Source organism: Alligator mississippiensis, chromosome 5 (genome assembly GCF_030867095.1).
Source record: "Alligator mississippiensis isolate rAllMis1 chromosome 5, rAllMis1, whole genome shotgun sequence".
NCBI classification, from domain to species: Eukaryota; Metazoa; Chordata; order Crocodylia; family Alligatoridae; genus Alligator; species Alligator mississippiensis.
In genome coordinates, this window is record NC_081828.1 from 185,559,076 (window position 1) to 185,577,427 (window position 18,352).

Genomic DNA, 18,352 nt, shown 5'->3' on the forward strand with positions numbered 1-18,352 from the left:
TTTGTGCTTAATATTTTTCTTAAATATTTTTATTGGTATTATGCAGATATGATTAATTTTAGTATCAGAACACTTTGGGCTGTACAAGACCGGAGTACCTTACAATCTAAATAACTAAAGTCCATTGGCAGAGAAAAGTCCTTAATTTCCTTTGTTACTGAAAAAATTTAACAAGAGCTTAAATAACTGTTATGCAAATAAAGTCTACCCCTAGCCTTTTATCAAAATAGTTAGTTACTATGACAACAATCTGCTGTTACAATATTATCAACAGTGATCTCTTCCATGAATGTTCATGGTAATGGAAATGGATGCAAATGTACCATGCATATTAAAGCTGTTTTATTACACATCTACAAATAGGGTCATAAAACCCAATAGGCAAATCCACTTCTGAGTATCAGCTTTTTGATGAGGTTCAGATATATTAAAACAAGACTAGATGAGAGTTCAATACAAATAAACACATGCCATTTCAGAACTAAATACCAATGCAAAAGCAGCAGCATCTAAATAGACATACATTATACTTTATGTCTATCCCATAATTAAGTAAATATCAAGAAACGTTTCAGAAGTTGTTTTAACTGTCCTTTAGTTACAGTACTAATGTCATTTCTTAACAACTTCAGCATCATTTTCCTGGAAGATAGAAGTACAGTCAAAAGTATGGAGTGACAGTTTCACTTCCTGACTTGTAAGCATTATCACAGAAATGAGATAAACAGCTATGACGCATTCTAGGTATTTTACTTTGTACACATACCGTATTTACATAAATCCAACATGACCTTGAATTGAATACAATCCCCCAATAATTAGATTCTAGACATGGAAAATTATAAATGTTATAAATGCAGGAAAGCAGCAGCAGGGGGATGAGTGGATAGGAATGCAGGAGCAGGAGGGCAGGTAGTAAATAGGTATGAGGCATGGGCAGTCTGATCCCCACCACTTACCTGCACACCCTGGCTTCTGCCTCTGCCATCACCTGCCACATCTGCCTCCTCTTCTTCCTTCTTACCCCCCCCCTCCCCCCGCATCATACCTCCCCCTCACCCACTGTCCCTAGCTAACTTGGACACAGAGGAAGCCCCAGAGCTGCTCTTGACCTGCTCCTACTCCATACTGCAGGGAGCCCAGCTTGGCTGGAGACAGTGGAAGCAGCACATAGGTTTCCTCTTCTCCTCCCCCTCGCCCCAACTTAACCGACTGATGTTGGACTGCTCCAGCTGGGAGATGTAGGAAGCAGCCATGCAGGAAGCCCAGCTCAGCCAGGGACAGCAGCAGCAGAAACATGCAGATTCCTCCTTCCCAGAGTCTGCTCCCTGCCCAGCTCTTCTCCCCACCCTCCAGTCTTTCTTGCTGGCAGGGAGCCGGACAGAGAAGGAATCCATTTGCCACTGTCACTGTCCACACCAGGAGCTCCTGCATAGCCACTCCCCACAGCTCCCAGCTGGAGCAGTCTGATACTCAATTTTAAGATGAGGTTTGGTTTTCCCCATGACTGTATTGTAGCACCACACTGTGCAAGTTCTTAGGTGCCAATTCCCCCAGCACTGAAGGATGTGCCTCACTCACCATGCCATGACAACCGGCCCCCCTTGCAACAGCATGTAGCTGAAGCTGGGGGAGAGAAGGGGAGCCTCGACAGCCCAGGGAGTGCATGTTAATTCCTCAGAGGCTGCATGCAGCCTGCCAGTTGGACAGCCCTAATCCAAAATGAATACAATTCCTCTGAGGAGAAAATACTGAGGTACAGAAACTAGGAGAGCTTCAGATTTTACATTAGAGATAGCGACCACCTAAAACAAAGTTGGGTGAATAATATACACACACACACACTTAAAAAAAAAAAAAATTATATATATATATATATATATATACACACACACACACACACACACACACACACACAGGTTTCCCTCGCTTTATGTGGGTTCTGTATGTGCGAATTTGCTCTTATACGATGACCCTTTTTATACCAAAAATTCATTATATGCAATGTAAATTCACTCTTATGCGATCAGTGCCGTAGAAGCCTGCAATCGGTTGCTTTGTGCAATGCGTTGTGGGAGTGACGCACACCAACATATAGCCTCCTGTGTGGATCTGTCCACACATGTTGGAGGCTCATCGTCTCCAACATGTTTCTGTAGTTGCCATCCCCATTATAATATGGCCCTGTGCTTGTGTGTACTGTCTGCTGTTGGCGAGTACCAAAATTGTCTTGTAAAGTGGTAGAAATGGTCTGGGGGTCAGTGCAGTTGAGGTCTTGGAATGTATTCCTATTTGTTACATTGTAAAGTGGGTTCCCTTTATGAGAATTTGAGTTATGCATCGTTTTCCAGGAACGCATGTACAGCATAAAGCGAGGGAAAACGCGTGCGTGCACACATATTCATCTATCATAGGGTCTGGAAGGGACCTCATGAGATCATGTTGGGTCCCCTGCTCAATGCAAGATCATTCGTAACTAAACCATCCCAGTCAAGCGTCTGTCTAAACTGCTCTTGAAACTTTCCAGGGATGGAGATTCTACTACCTCTGGAGGGAGCCTGTTCCAACAGGAATAGGGAGTATGACCATCCTCATAGTCAGAAAATTCTTCTTAATCTTCAACCTAAATTTCCTCTGCTACAGTTTGAGGCCCTGGCTCTTATTCTCATCTGCTACAGCCACAGAGAAAAGCCCATCTCAATCCTCTCTGCCCTTCAGGTATTGGAAGAACTATCAAGTTTCCCCTCCTCTCTTTTCCAAACTACACAATTCTAGGCCTTCTGGCCTATTCTCATAAGTCCTGTTTTCCAACCTCGAATTACGTTTATTGCTCTCCATTAGACTCTCCCCGATCTGTTCACATCTTCCTTGAACTATGGGGCCCAACACTGGACACAGGACTCTAAGTGAAGCCTCACCGGTGCTAAATAAAGCAGCAGATCATCTCTCTTGATTTGGCCCTAGTATTGACAGAAACCTGGTTAGAAACATCCAGCCAGCAGCATAAGTAGGACAGAGCAATGGGACAACTGTCCGACAGTAGAGGGAGGAAAGGGGGAGGAGGGAATAGCTGCCACTGAAGTTGCACAACTGCTGTGGCAGCATAACAGCATTCAGAAGCTGCTGTATGACTCATTGCGTTGCAGCTGCTTCAAGCACTTGGCTGCATTGTTACACCTCTGCATCCAGTAACGGAACTTTAGTTCCCAAGAATCTGTAAGATCTACAAGAGCTGTGAAAACATCTTAGTGGACAAAAAAGGCAGTATTATCAATATGGTAACCACCAATACTGCTACTAGTTCTTCAAATACATTTACATTCAAATGTGATATTGAACAGTCTAATGTATACGGTACTGACAACTAAAGGTTGTCAGCAGGGGGATATAGGAAGGGGATGCAGTCACCAAAAGCATACAATGTAGTACAGATGCTAAGGAAAGTGACCCACAGGACCAAAAACCTCACAGGACATGCATAGTTTTGAAACAACCAGCTCAAATGATGTGTAACGATTCCCAGCCTCCTCCTTGGCAGATAACCAGAGACAGTAATTGGTGTCAGGACCTGTGTGAAGATCTCTGTACCTTCCTTCCTGCTTCAGGCAGCAGGAGTCAATGACTGACCCAAGGAGAGTTGACAAGATTCAGTGTTTGTTAACAGCATGATGTCTCTGAGCCAGCAGATTTCTTATTCCCCCCAAGTAGCATGCATTTCTTTTATCCTGGACACTTGTTGAAACTGGCTTTGAAGCAGAAAGAGGCTACTGCTGAGGGAGTACCTCAGAGCAGATATACTCTACACAGACTTCTCTGTCAGAAATTATTTCAAAATAGCCTTTACAAGCCCTCTGTGTGCAATCATAAAAAGAATTACAGGCAGCACACTTCGAAGTGATGCCCAGGTCATAATAATCCTATCTTATTTAGAGAAGGGGGGAAGGGAGTTAACTTTAAGACTTTTTAGCAGGTATGCCCCAAATTAAGCATCACACTCTCCCCAAGAGAAACTCTGATCCCCTTTTCCTGCCTCATCTGCAGCTCTGCTTTTTGCTCCCTGCCCTCTTCCTGACCTGCTATATGCCACACAGAGGCTGTTCATGCCACTTGTGACATGTTTGCCACAGGTTGCCTACCCCTGGTTTAAAGGCTACTTGTGCAGCCACAACCAATGCTACTGTTTAAAGCATTACAAAACTGCACAGACAAGGCATTTGTAAGCAAGAGAATAGTAATTTGTGCAGCTATCTGCAAGATAAGAGAAAGCTACAGCACACAACGTAACTTGATTCCAACTTATTCTATTAATTTCTAATGGAAAAAGTCTTATTAAGTACAGCTAAAGCTTGTATATGCTTTTGATGAACTCCATACATGCCATTACAACACTAGTATCTGTCTATAACTAATGTTGAACTTTTGACAGAATCAAATACTCAAGAAGAAAATATTGTGATTATGTTCTCAGACTGAAAAATAATAGTTCTCTCAACTCCGGTAGCATATGTATAATAATGGTGGCATAACTACGTGCTATAACCATGTAAGATATTTAAATACAATGCTACAAGTAAAATAATATTTAAATATTCTTATGAAAATGCAAAAAGGAAATTCAACCTGCCTTTTTTTTGTGTGTTCTGTTCTTGTTTTCCAACCAATCATCCATCTGTTCCTCAATCTCTTCAATAGAAGTTCCATGATCATAAGATGGTACATATGCACTGGATTCTGAAGCTGTGTATATAGGGAATTCAGATTTTGGCTTCTTGATTTTAGGCTTCTTCTCCTCTACAAAATAAAGATAAATTATCTCTTACTAGCATTACCTAGAAACATGACTTACAGATGCTATTAGATTCCACATTGTTAAAGCCAACTTAAGATTGTCAGTTATAAAATGAGAGGGAGAGAGAGAGAAGAAACACAAAGGTTTCATACATTTCCTAATTTCATACATTAGAATAACCCTGACTGGCATCAAGGTGAAGCAAAGAGGTGACTTACAGGCCTGTTTTTACTTCCCTAACCCTATGCTGTTCTGTACAAAAAACCTCCAAAAAGCAAAAAACTTTGGGCTGATGTGTAGCAATTTTTTCTCAAGTTCTCTTTTTTAGAAATAGCTTAGTTTTAACATCTAAAGCATTAGGCTGATGTAGACATCCAGGCCTATTTGCAGAGATGATGAGCACTTCAGCTCATATGGAAAATCAGGGATTCTTTGTGATATCTCTTATTGGATCAATTGCTTTATTGGGAGAGCATATTGTTCTTCAGCTCCAATTAGACATGCTCATCACCTCTGAAATTCAGATGCCAAACATCTCATAAGTAAACCCTTGCAATTTTGAATTTGTAAAATTTTGTAAAGAGGAAGAGGAGAGACGTGTGTCCACAGTTAACCAACAGACCCCTTCCCCCCACCACTGTGAATGAAGTTGACAGGATTTGCTCAAGCCCAAGCAGGATATGTTCATAGGATGTCAAGCCCATGGCAGATGGCTATTTTAAATTCTTTTCTTCAGAGCTCCTGAGTTCCATAAGAGGAATGCTTTTTTTTTTTTCTTCCTCTCTCTCAAGCAAGCCTTAGGAAATCCACAAAACAGACACTACCCTGCTGTAGAAAGATTCTTAAATGTGCAGGGAAGGCACTATGAAATATTTTATGTACCAGGCAAGGCTTTTATAGAAACTCCTAAAAAACTGATATTATAGAATACAATACATGGAGCAAAAACATTTTTATGATCATCCAGGATCAAAATTCTTTAAAAACACAAGAAGAAATTAGCACACAAAACATTTAAGTTTTAAAATTAATAGATAAAAGACCAATGATCCTGTAAGCATTTAAATATACTTAGTTAGGAGAACTGCTTTGTGACAAGTATACCTGCTTGAAATTTAAAAATGTTTAGGAAATTAATCTCAGTTTGTGAAAAACTTACCCTTCTGCAAAATGCAAGGCAAGTGTGCTCATAGAAAAATATATTGCAAATACAAATTAAAAAAAAAAAACAAAATCAATAAATATTTAAATGAACTTATATTTTTACCAGGATGAACCTTAACATTGCATTATTCAATTACTAAAAATGCAGGTACAAAAAGTCACTTTAAACATTGCAGTAAAGTTAAACCTCACCCTCGAGTCATAACTTAGAAATACTTTCAACGTATACACCATTAATTTGCATGCTTTGCCTTCTGTAAAATTATATATCTTTGTGAAATATATGGTAAAAACAATATCTTATCGGTCAGAGTTAAGACTGTAACAGAGAAATGTAAAGCTGATTTTAACCATCAGTTACTAAAAGAAAACACATGAACTTCAAAGGATACTAGAATATTTATGTAAGTTATCCTAACTTATTTCCATTCATAATAAAGTTAATTTCTGTCTTGATAAGTTGCTATGCAGAAACAATATCTCTGTGTATACTCAGAGTTACAGTGGATTAATTTGGGATCAACATAAATTTTTACTACTATTTAGCTCCTTGGTGATGACAACACAGATAAAACAAAGTAAACAGAATACTATCACTTTGTGAGCATCACCAACAGTTGTTTGCTAACTTCCTTCTGTAAAATGGATTCAAAATCACTAGAAGACAAAGTGGTTGTACAAATGTAACTGAAGGCTTTATCTGTCCTTGAGAACCTTTGTCACTTGTAACGATACAAAATGGAAAGAAAGACCCCAGAGGTTGACTTTCAGATCCGGCATTAAGTTTGCAGTGCCAATATTAAAAAAAAAAAATACTGATTCAGTGGTTCAGTACAAAAAGTGCTAAGAAGTTATCTAGATCTAGATAACTAGATCTATATATTGATCTCTATATATCTAGATAACTTCTTAGCACTTTTTGTACTGAACCACTGAATCAGTAAATATAGAACTTCACATTCTAACATCCTCTCCCCCACCTCCCTGCTTCCCCACTCCAACCCACATTCAGAGTAGAAACATGCTTATTAGTAATTATTACAGACTTCCCCCAGGCCTCTTTTTAGTCACGTGCCCATTCATCGTCTTAAAGAGGTTTAAGAACCCTTTTGAAAGGTTTTTTTGTTTTGTTTTGTATTAATATATTCCTTTAGCCTTCTACTGCTCTTTTTTGATCTATACATAGACAGCCTTGCATAATCCTAATACAAATGCAGGTAAGAGAACATAAGGTCAGATTTCAAAGGCTGGTCCCCAACACTGTGGGGACAGTTATTGGAGACTGAAACCAGTTTGTACCGAATAGCTGGTAGAAATCACGTGTGCAGATGTTCAAGCTTTCTCCAGGAGGAAAAACGGACACTCAAGGAAAAAAATGACTTGGCAACAACCAGGATTAAATTACTCATGGGAGACTGAACATCTGTACAGTTCCCCCAAGCCTCTCTCTTCCTAGGGACCAAGAGGCATGGAGCTAGGGAAAAGGTTCCCTGCCTTCGCATGATTGGACTCATCCTGGTCTTGAAAAGGCATGTGCAGTAGCTGCTTTCCCCCTCCCACAGACAGGGAGGTGAGTCAAGCAGCAGCCACCACTGCCTGCCCCTTCCTCAAACTGGACAGTCCTCAGCTTTCAGTAGATGTAGGTGGATTTACCCGTTTCCTCTTGCTATCCTCACCACCCAGCTAAGGGATGGTATGACAATTTAAAAACTGGCAGCCAGGAGAAGGACTTTAAGAAAGTCTCCCAGACCTGGGGCTCCTTGGTCCCGCTGGCTCCCCCATGCTGCCCTGCTACCCAGCTGAGTGGCAGGGGACTGATTTAAAAGCTAGAGGCTGGAAGCAGGGCTCAGCTGATTGTTAGAATAGGGGGGCATTCTCCTGGAGCTAGAACCCTCCCTGGATGTCTTGGGCAGCTGCTGTTTTTCAGCAGCTGCCAACAGCAACTTGACAGCCTGCTCCTTTCCCTGGCAGGGAAGGCAGCAGGCTGTCAAATGAGGGTCTCCCAAGGGCAGAGGTGGCTCACGGAGTAGCTTTCCATTGTCCCCTAACTGGACAGCTTGCCTGAGAAGCCCTCTAGCCATGGGGTGGAAGAATGTCTGTACAGTCCAACTCCCAGGCTATTTTTCTACTGGAAGAAGTTTCTTCTGGTAGAAATAAATGCCTGTAAGCAACCTTAGTAAATTGATCATGTTCATAAGTAAGATATTTAGGTATCAAATAACCTTAACAAGAACCACAGTTGTTCACACTAATGAGTGCAATGTTAAAAAAAAGATCTTGGTTAAGGCTTGCCCCAATGGAGGAGGAGCAAATCATCTATTCTCACTGGGTTTTTTTTGTAAATACCACTTTCTTAATACCAACTTGTACAGGTTTTGACTCTTTTAGTTCATAATATATACCATACTTATTCTATTATAAAATAAGGCTTTTCCCCTCCCAGTCAGCACAGGGAAAAAAAGCTCCTCATCTTCCATTCACATACAAGAAAACTTCATTAATTACACCATCATTAAACTGCTGCCAAAAGCAGCATGTGCTCAAGTAATAGACACCTACTATGAAGTTGATTATATGTAGCCAACACCGAGCATGACTATAAACTACATAACCCATACTGAGCAAACATACTAATTTAAAGTCTGCCCCCCACCTTTTTTTTTTTTTTTTTTAATTATTATTAAAAGGGGCAGGTCTTTCCTCCACAGGGAACTGGCACCAAACCTGGAGGTACTGCAATATCAGGTCAGCATCGGGAGAGCCAGGGCCAGCTCTAACAACCTCCCCTTGGTGCCAAAAATTGACTTTTATTAGTAAATGTTTAGGATTGTGAATCAAAAAAAGCTGACAAAGCCAGTAGGGAAATACATAGCGCCAGAGCGAGGGACTAACAATAGAAGGATGGGGGTGAGGAGGGGAACGCAACTAGGTTACAGGAGATACAATGTGATCTTTGCCAAAAGTCCAAGATGCTGATGGAAACCTACCGCAAGGATAGGTTAACACAGTCCATCTGAACAAAACATACAGTAATGCCCACTGCGCTCAGTCCTCCTCAGTGCCAACTCTTTTTCAAGTCATGGTGAGCCACTACACTGAATACATTTCAACATCCTCCTCATTCCCACAACTGAACTGAGCCTTTCTATCCTGTTTCCAATTATTCCCACTTCTTCACAAGCTTTGAACATCTGGCAAAGATCACCAGGGCCTCAAACAGGTTACCCTGAATCCCTCCATCATCACCTCTCAGCCTGTGGCATATGATTAGTGTGGACCGACCCTCCATGAGATGGAGCTGGGCCAGTTTCCCTGTGCCTTAATTGCATATACATTTTTGGAGCATCCCAGGACTCCTGACAAGAACACTTGGTTCCAATTAGCACATGGATCTTTGGGAGGAAGGGGAGATAAGGAGGGGGTATCTGGAACACACACACACACACACTGAGCAGTGCTGAGCTGTAGAGTCACCATGGCTTGACTGCTGGGACCCAGCCCAAATCATGAGCCTTTGGTTTTGGATTAATCTCATGCATAATTTGTGCTATATATAGGTAGGTATAAAAGTGCTGCTTAAAAAGTGCTTAAAAAGTGTATTATGGAGTACCTGTGCTGAAACTTGCCAGTTTCAAAAAAAGTGAAATGCATCAATTCTGGATGAGGTAAGTCTATGGGTACCAACAGTAATTTGCCTATATGCAAATTACCACAATCATGTTTATTTTGAAGTCAGTGTTTTCAAATCTGTCCCTCACTTCCATATGCTCATACAGAGCAGGATCTGACAGTAAGGGGGGGGGGGCAGAGCAAGGTTGCCACCTGAACCCTGAGAATTATCTTCCCTGCTGTACCAGTGGGAAGGGGGCAAATTAAAGGCAAATTTCCAATAATTAGATTCTATACCTGGAAAATGATTAAAAATATATAAAAACACTAGGCAACTGCCCATCAAGAATGACAGTGGGGGGTGCAGGAGGGGATGGAGCCCTGGCCTCCCGCCCATCTGGGTCCACTCCCCCTTCCCTCCTGTTGCTAGGAGTCCAGACCCACTCCCCACCTGCCTGCTGCAGCGGTGGGGGGAAGGGAGGAGCAGGACCAGGCCCGATGTGGGGCAGGACTGGGCCCAAGGGTGGGGAGAAGCCAGGCCACCGCAGCAGAGGAATGGGAGGAGCGGACTCGGGGCTGACATGGGGGAGTGGGGGTGGGGAAGGAGTGGGTTCAGGCCTGACAAGGAAGACAAAGCTCGCTCCTCCCCTCCCCTTCCCTGCAGCTATTCTGTTGGACTGTCCTGGCTCAGGCTGGGCCCACTGCCCCCCCCATTGCTGCAGTGGGCCAGCTTTTCCCCTGGTTCGGGCTCACTCCCCCCTCTTCCCCGCCTTGGGCCCAGGCCCAGACCCAGTCCTCCCCCAACCCCAGCATCACCATGGCACACCCGCTCCTCCTCCCCCCCACCACATTGGGTCAGCTTGGGGATGGGAGAAATGGGCTCAGGTCTAACCTGGGGGAGGAGGGTGGGTGAGAAGTGGGCCCGAGCTTGAGGGGGGCGGGGAGAAAAGAGGCCTGCTCCTTCCCTCCCTCAGCCCTGGCCGCATCGAGCCTACTGTCCTGTCCTGTCGCCGGCCACAGTGGGCTGGCTTTTTCCCCCTTACTCGGGCCCGCTTGCCCCCCCTCATTGGGCCTCTGGCCAGTCCCCCCCTCTTTCTGTCCTCTCTGTTGCCGCTGCCTCCGGGGAGCCCCCTTCTCCATCCCTTGTGTCCCCATTATCATGGTGGCGGGCTGCCTTCTGTCAGATTGCTTCTTCACAATCTGATTGGCTGTTTGTCAGCCAATCAGAGCGCGAATAAAGCATTACTGACAGACAAACAGATTCGGGCTTTTATGAGATTTTCCCTATATAGAATCTAATTACTGGGGGAGATGTCTTATATTCAGGTAAATACAGTAAATACGTGTGAAAAATATTATCCAAACAGATTAAAAACTTAGGCACCTGGCAGACATTAGTTATTTGCATCTTAAATAGTAACCTAACCACACATTCAGGCAATTAATGGTGCAGTATAATAGGAAATAAGCCACGATCAGCTGATTGTCAGCCAGCTCTGGGGACTGCTCCAAGTCTGTTTAGAGCTCCGATGCGGCCCCAGGAAACAGCTGATGAGCATCTGTTTGTTAGGCATCTGGCTTTTAACATGACAGTGAAGGAGGAAACCGAGATCATGTTCCCAGGCTGCCCCTGCACTGTCAAGTAGGGTGCAATTGGGATCTAATTCCCCGACCCCAAAACATTATTATGGGATTACTGGGATCATGGATCAGATCCCATTGTGCCGTTAAATGAACATCTGAACATTTAAAATAGCCTTATTTTAAAGAAAAATCAAGTACAGCAAGAACAGCCATATCATCAAAATCTGTGATAAGCAAAAAAGATATCCTCATTTTTTAAAAGCTCTATTTGAGAATTTTCTAAAGGTCAGGGGAATTTTCTCTTAAGTCTGCAGACCTACAATATCAAATTTTTGCAATTTTAAGCTTCAATCTAAAAGGGAGGGATTGGGAGGGAAGGTTCTGCTCCACCTTCTCATAGCAAGGATAACTTTTCAAACAAACTTCATAAACAAAGATTCTCTCTCCTCATGATTTTCCATTTTTCTGAATTATACATTTTTCCCCATGATACAAAGCAGACACTGTGTGACTTCTAAGACTGGTCTGGGACCAGCCGCTCCACCACAAGCCTTGCCAATCCCTGGCTGATCCAGCTTGTGCTGGCCCCACACCAGGGTTTGTGCTGCCAGTGGTGCACGAGCTGGACCTGGCAGTGCGGGAACTATAGGCAGGGCTGGAATTGGGTACGTGCTTTATGCAACACCCCACAAGACTGACCCTGGCTCCAACATGCACACGTGACCTGATCTGGTCTAGCTCCAGAGCCAGGGCCCAGGAGTGGTCCAGTGAGATGCAGCATGCAGCACATGCCCTGTAACAGCCACTGGGTCATGAGCAGCCCCTGTGGTACCAAGTCCACCTTGCATGCCACCTGTAGTGCAAACCCAAAACTAGAGGCAGGTGTGTGCTGCATATGGCACGGGGGCAGCCTCCATGGCACCCCATCAGACCGGCCCTGCATGCTGCCTCCAGCATGGCCCCACCCAACCATCAGACCAGTCCAGCAGCCCCCAACCAGCCCACAGGACCAGATAAGTTTGATGCCCCGGTCTATGACTTTGATCCCTAAGCACTAGCACAATGCAAATTAAATCTCCTATTCGTATGTTTGGGATTCTGAATGCTTAGATTTTAAAACCCCCTCAGAAAATGCACACAAACCAGCAACCCAACCAACGTGTGAAATGGTTTTAAGGACCATAGGTCTTGTTACAGAAATACAAGTTCAGTCTTTGATAAGATTGCAGTGTGACTGATAACGTCACTTGTGTAAATCTAACATATTCAGACTTTGTTGGTATTTGACATGGTACCAGTGTAACATGATAAAAAAATTAGTACTAAAAAGTATCAACAAATCAAATGTTTAATGGATTAAAAAACCAAAACTAACACATAGCAAAATGTAATCAATGGGGATCCACTCAATGGGGTGTTTCTAGTAGGGTTCCAAAGGAATTAGAATTATAGCCAATGCTATTAAAGGTTTTCACCAGTTTTCCAGTAGTACTGTATTGACTCAAATCCAAGATGAACCCCCCCTTCACCACTGCCTTAGATTTGAGAATCTGCCTGGGTCAGGCAGATTCCCTGGCTCCACCTTTGGCCCTGGGCCCCCTGGGCTGAAATAGCTTGTTTGGAGGAAGGGGATTGGGGGGGCACCTGCAGCCTTACCCCCCACCCCTTGCCCCCTGTGCCTGTGCCTCCTCCCTTTACCTTCTGCTCTGGATCCAATCCTTGCAGCCTTGACCTTGTCTGACCAGAAGCTGTCACCACTTCTCCCTGGCCAGGATGAGGCCACCACTGTTGCTGAGCGCCGCAGAACTGGACCACAGCTGCAGCAGAAGGTTGGGAGGGGGTAGGGGGCGCAGGCACAGGCAGAGTGGCAGGTGAGAGGGAGAGCAAGGGGCAGGGATCTGGCCTCTCACCCCTAGCTGCTGCTTTCCCTGTCACAGGAGTGGGGAAAGGAGGGAGACTAATTTAAGATGACCTTCCACTAAATACGATTCTATACATGGAAAATTACTTCACAAATGTTATCATTTTCTATGCATCTAATGATTGGGGGGTGCTATCTTAAATTTGAAGTGGTCTCGAATTCATTCAGGTGAATCCAAAAATCACTCCTGATAAATTTGTAGATGACAAAGTAAAGCAAAATATAAGTAATTACATGGATAGGAGAGTTAAAGCAATCTAGATCACCTGATAAGCAGGCCCATTCAAATTAAATGCACTTTAATAGAGTTAAAGATAGAATTATACCTCAAGCAACAAGAAATGAAGACCACACTAGCAGAATGAAGGACTGTATCTAGGAAAGCAGGACTTAAGCATCACACTGCACAAGGGGCTCAGTATGAAATACCAGTGTGATATTATGACAAAAGGGACTAATGCAATCTTAACAGGGGATCCGTAAATAGAAGTAAGGAAGTGATTGTACCTGTGTGTACAACACTGATGATACTGATACTGGTACACAGTATACAGGTGCCACAAACACAGAAGGTGCCTAAAAGAAGCACAACCACTACCTGAGTGCTAGAGAACAGGCATTATGGTAAAAGTTCAGGTCTGTTTAGTTTATTAGAAGGAAGGCTGAAGGGTGACTTGATTATAGCATTTATGTACCAACAGGGGGAGAAAATTATGGTGACTAAAGGGTGGCCTACCACATTTACTCAAAGATAAGATGAGCCCTCCACAATCAACATGTGGCAAAATAGACCCTTGTCTTATATTTGCATATGAAGTGGAGAGGGGAGCAGGTAGCTGTTACAGCTCTGACTCCAGCTCTGAGTCTGTATCAGGGCAAAGGTCAGACCCATAGAAGCCTCCTTCCCCCCGCCCCTGAAGCTTCTGCCCACCCAACCTCCCCCTCACTGTCATGCACAGCTCAGCTCTGGCTAGTGCTGGTATCTCTCCTTGACATGCAGCACATGGTAATACATTCCCCTGCCCCAACAATCAGCAGCACTGATGTTGTTGCATTGCCTGTCTGTATGGAGCAACAGGAGCAGCATCTGGGGAGGGATGAAAAAGTAGATGAGGCAGAGAAGAGGGAGTTGGGTGGAAGAGAGGGAGAAGGACAGGCTGTAGGGAACTGGAATGGGGGGATGCAGGTGGCAGGGGGGCAGAAAGGCTGCTGGGGGAAGTAGATAGTACAGCTGTGCGAAGCTTTGGAAGCTGATTTGATTCAGAGATTTGCCCTGATTCAGGGAATCGAATCTCCAAATCCGAATACCAAGTAAAAGCTCCAAATCGATTCATGCAACGCCCCACTGAAAAGCAGCCGAACTGATTTGAAAAAGCTTCAGAAAACATTCAGCCATAAACTAAACAGGCAGCTGACAGATGCCTCCAGCTGGTAAGTCTGTTGGGGTTGGGGGGAAGAGAAGCAGCATGGAAGAGGGGGGGATTGGGGCTAGAACAAGTTGCCCAGCCAGGGCAGGGGACTGGGATGCAGGCACAGTTCACTCCAGGCAGAAGGGGGCAAGTGGGAGCAGGGGCAATGTCCTGCTGCCAGCATTGCTGCGCCTGCATCCAGTGCCTCCTCTGCAACGACTGGCAAGTGGCAGCAGGGCAGAGTCCCTGCTCCCAAGGCTGATGCGGATGCAGTAGCGCAGGGAGTGGGAGCTATGCCCTGCTGCCGCCTGGAGCAAGCCATGCCTGCATCGTGCCCCCCCACCCCTATGCCAGCTGGGCAAGCAGCAGCAGAGCAGAGCATGTGCACCACCCCTCACCAGGGCAGAAGCAGGCACAACCGGAGGAGCCACAGAAGAAGTCCCCATGGCTGCTGTACCCAGCCCCATTCCCTGCCCAGCCCTGGCACCCACACAGCAGCTGCCCCATCACATGGGTGCAGCACAGCTCAGCATGGCACTGCGCACTGTCTGGGAGCTAGGGCGGCTCCACCTGTCAGCCAGAGACCATCACCGCTCAGCCCTAGTGGCCCCAACTCCTAGGCAGTGTGCAGTGCCCTGCCAAGCCACACTGCACCCACACCATGGGGCAGCTGCAGAGTGGGTGCCAATTTGGGGGGGTGATCCCCTCTACCCCCTGCTGAGTGAGGAGGATCTGCCATGAGTGCCCAGGGGCCCCAATCACTGCTGCCAGAGCCAGCAAGTGTGGGGCTTTTTTTTTTTTTTTTTAGTTACCAGGATGCTGAGGCAAGGCAGGGCAGGGCTGGGCTGAGGGGCTCTGCCACATGGCCCCAGAGCCTCCACAGCCACTGGTACTCCCAGTGAGTGCATTTTTTGTTTATTGTTTGGTTTTTTATTCCTGGACTGCTGCAGCCAGGTGGGGGGGGGCCCAAGGGGCAGGGGCAGAGGCAGGGCCAGGCAGGGAGACAATCAGGGAGCAGGGGCTGCATGGAGGGGCTCTGCCAGGAGGCCCCAGAGCCCCCACATCCTCTGTTACAGACAGTGAGTGTGGGGCTTTTTTTTTTTGCTTTTTTTAAAGTGCTGGGACTAAGCTGGGGCCCTGCAGGGGATGGGGCCGGGCAGGGCAGCCATGGAGGCTTCTCCCGTGGTTCCATCCACCCAGACACAGGCAGGCACAGCCAGAGGAGCCACCCAACTGTGCCTGCCTCTCCCCGGCCGGTCCAAATAACTGAATCTCTCTAAACTAGTGCCAAATATTCCGAAGCTGATTCTGTTGAATTGATTCAGGACAGTGCTCTGAATCAAATCACCATCCTCTGAATCAACCGAATCAGAATCAAATACTTCCCTATTCACACAGGCCTAGAAGATAGGGCAGAGGGCCACTGCCCCCTAACCCCGTATTTACTCAAATATAAAATGACCCCCCAATACTTTGATTCTATACCTGGAAAATTGTAACAATTTATAAATTTTCCCTATATAGAATCTAATTATTGGGGGGGGGGGGGTCATCTTAGTTTAACCATATTTATTTGAAGATAACACAAAGATATTAACCATAACCAACAGTTAGAAACTGTCATCAGACAAATTCAAATGAAACAGAGCACAGGTATTTTAATAGTGAGGATAATTAATTATTGGAACAAACTATCCAAGGATTCACCATGTAAGGACTTCAGATCAAGAATTGATGCCTTTCTAAAAGATACGTTTTAGCATTTACCTCTGTATAACATAGGTACAAGTGACACTCTAGGAAAAGAAAAGTTATTAGGCTCAATGTACAGATAATTAGGTGTTGGAGTGCCACACACGCGCCTTTCCCCCCCTGCAAAAACAGCTGCTGGACATTGGGGTGTGCATAAGTGAGGAAATACAGTAACAGTAGTTTATCTTGCTAAGATTCTGCTGGGCAAAAGTGAATGCAAGTCTGCCTGACATCCCCAGGGAACAGAATAATGAACAAACTCTGCTCCCTAGCTGCTGCAACTACTCAGGTACTTACTACAAGGAAAGATCTTTCTTTCTTCATTCTGCTTTTCAAAAACAAGGTGCATAACCTAATTCTGGAGCACTTAGAAACTGTGAAAATACAGTATATCACAGGCCTTTAAAATTTCACCTAGGCTACTGGCAGATATTAATATCGTTCAATTATTATAATCTAAGGAACTTTATGCCCAATTAAAAAAAAAAAAAAAAATCACACGCCTTGCCATGCCACATGTACAGCAAGATGCACAATTTTGGGGATTGGGAATAAAATTCCTGAGATCCCAACTGTGAGACTGCAGGAGTGTGCAGCTGGGAACTGGGAGTTTCCTGACCCTCCCCCCCCTCCCCCTCCCTCAGCTACCCTTGCCACAGGGATACATGAAGCTTTGGGCTGCAGGCCTGCAACAGCTGCAGCTCAGAACTTTAAATATCCCAGAACATGGGAAACCCAACCTTTGTGCAAACACGTAAAACCCTACACCACAGGGCAGAGAGCAGCCCTAGGTTCCAGGTAAGAGAACCAGGCCCGCCTGTTGGGTCCAGTAGGCAGCAGATCAGGCACAGGACAACCGTGTTCTGGACACTGGGGATTGCCCCCTGCCCAATGTTTCCAATCAGCTGATCCCCAGCACCAGGCAGCTGCAGATCCAAGACACATGCCATAAATTTAATTTAAAGCACACTTAATTTAAAGTGCAAACCAGCCACAAGGATATTCCACATTAAAATGGAGAACATCTTTGCTAGGAAGAAATGCTACATTTGTCCCTGGACAAACTGTGCCTATGTTTGTCCCAGAACATAAATATCCCAGGATTGGTGTGTGGTTGAATACACTGCCACTTTTCTGCAATGACGCAATCCCAGGATAACCTTTTAGATGCACTTCATAACATCCCAGGGTAAACTGTTAGCACTTCTTATCTGTCCTAGGTCAAATCTGACACATTTGTAGCCAAAGTGACTGGTTTGCCATTTTATCCTGCCATAAATCCCTTGAACATGTGGAATGTTAGAATTTACTGTGCAATTAACATGTTAATCACATGATAACGATAATGTGTGCCAAGGCCCTAGGTATCCCTGTACTGATGTGATAATCTAATCAGCGTTGGAAGGGACCTCTCAAAGGCCATTCTAAACACCTGCATAAATGTAGCATGTGGTATTTCTAACAGTATTGTCTGGTCTTAGTCTATGAAGTTGCATTTAAAACAAGCAAACAAAACAAACACATACACACAACCCTCCAAATACACGCAGCATGCTCAAAGCAGTTTTAATCCTGAAAAGGGAAAAGAGTCAGAAATTCCATGAAGTCCATTAGGGATTTGTTATTGCTACTGATTTTTCATGGAGAACTCAGATATAGCAGTGAGAAGCAGTAGTATAAAGGCCTAATACAAACAGATTTTCAAGACTAGTTTGGCTATCGTAAGTGCTAAGGTCATCATTTTAAAGTGAAAGTTTAAGTTATGCAGGAAAGGGGAGGGAGGAAGGAAATCAACTTGGAGACCAGAAATGAAATACATAATTTCCTCTGCGTGTCTCTCTAGCCTTAGCCATGAAAGGAGCTTCTCTGACTTTAGGGCTAAGGACAGAAATTACACATAAACCAGTATAAATTGATCAGGAACCAATTCAAATCTGTAACACAACAGAAATCCACTGCATGTAAACCGCTTTCAAAATGGCTAAAACTGGTTTAAGATAAACCTGGATGGATGTAGTATCAGACTTAACTGACTTAGGTTAACTCGGTTTATTGAACTTTGGTCCCAGATCCCCTCCAGATTCAAGATAACTCAGTCCCCCAGCATCCCAAGATGCTTTGCAT

General features: G+C 44.6%; 1 protein-coding gene across 1 annotated transcript in view; it reads right to left on the bottom strand.

Moving 5' to 3' along the window:
* DNAJC1 (DnaJ heat shock protein family (Hsp40) member C1) overlaps positions 1–18,352 on the bottom strand; it is a 203,254-nt gene that overhangs the window by 75,789 nt on the left and 109,113 nt on the right. The window contains exon 8 of the mRNA XM_014608954.3: positions 4,625–4,791. Coding sequence (XP_014464440.1) covers positions 4,625–4,791 — 167 coding nt within the window. The remainder of the gene's footprint in view (positions 1–4,624; positions 4,792–18,352) is intronic.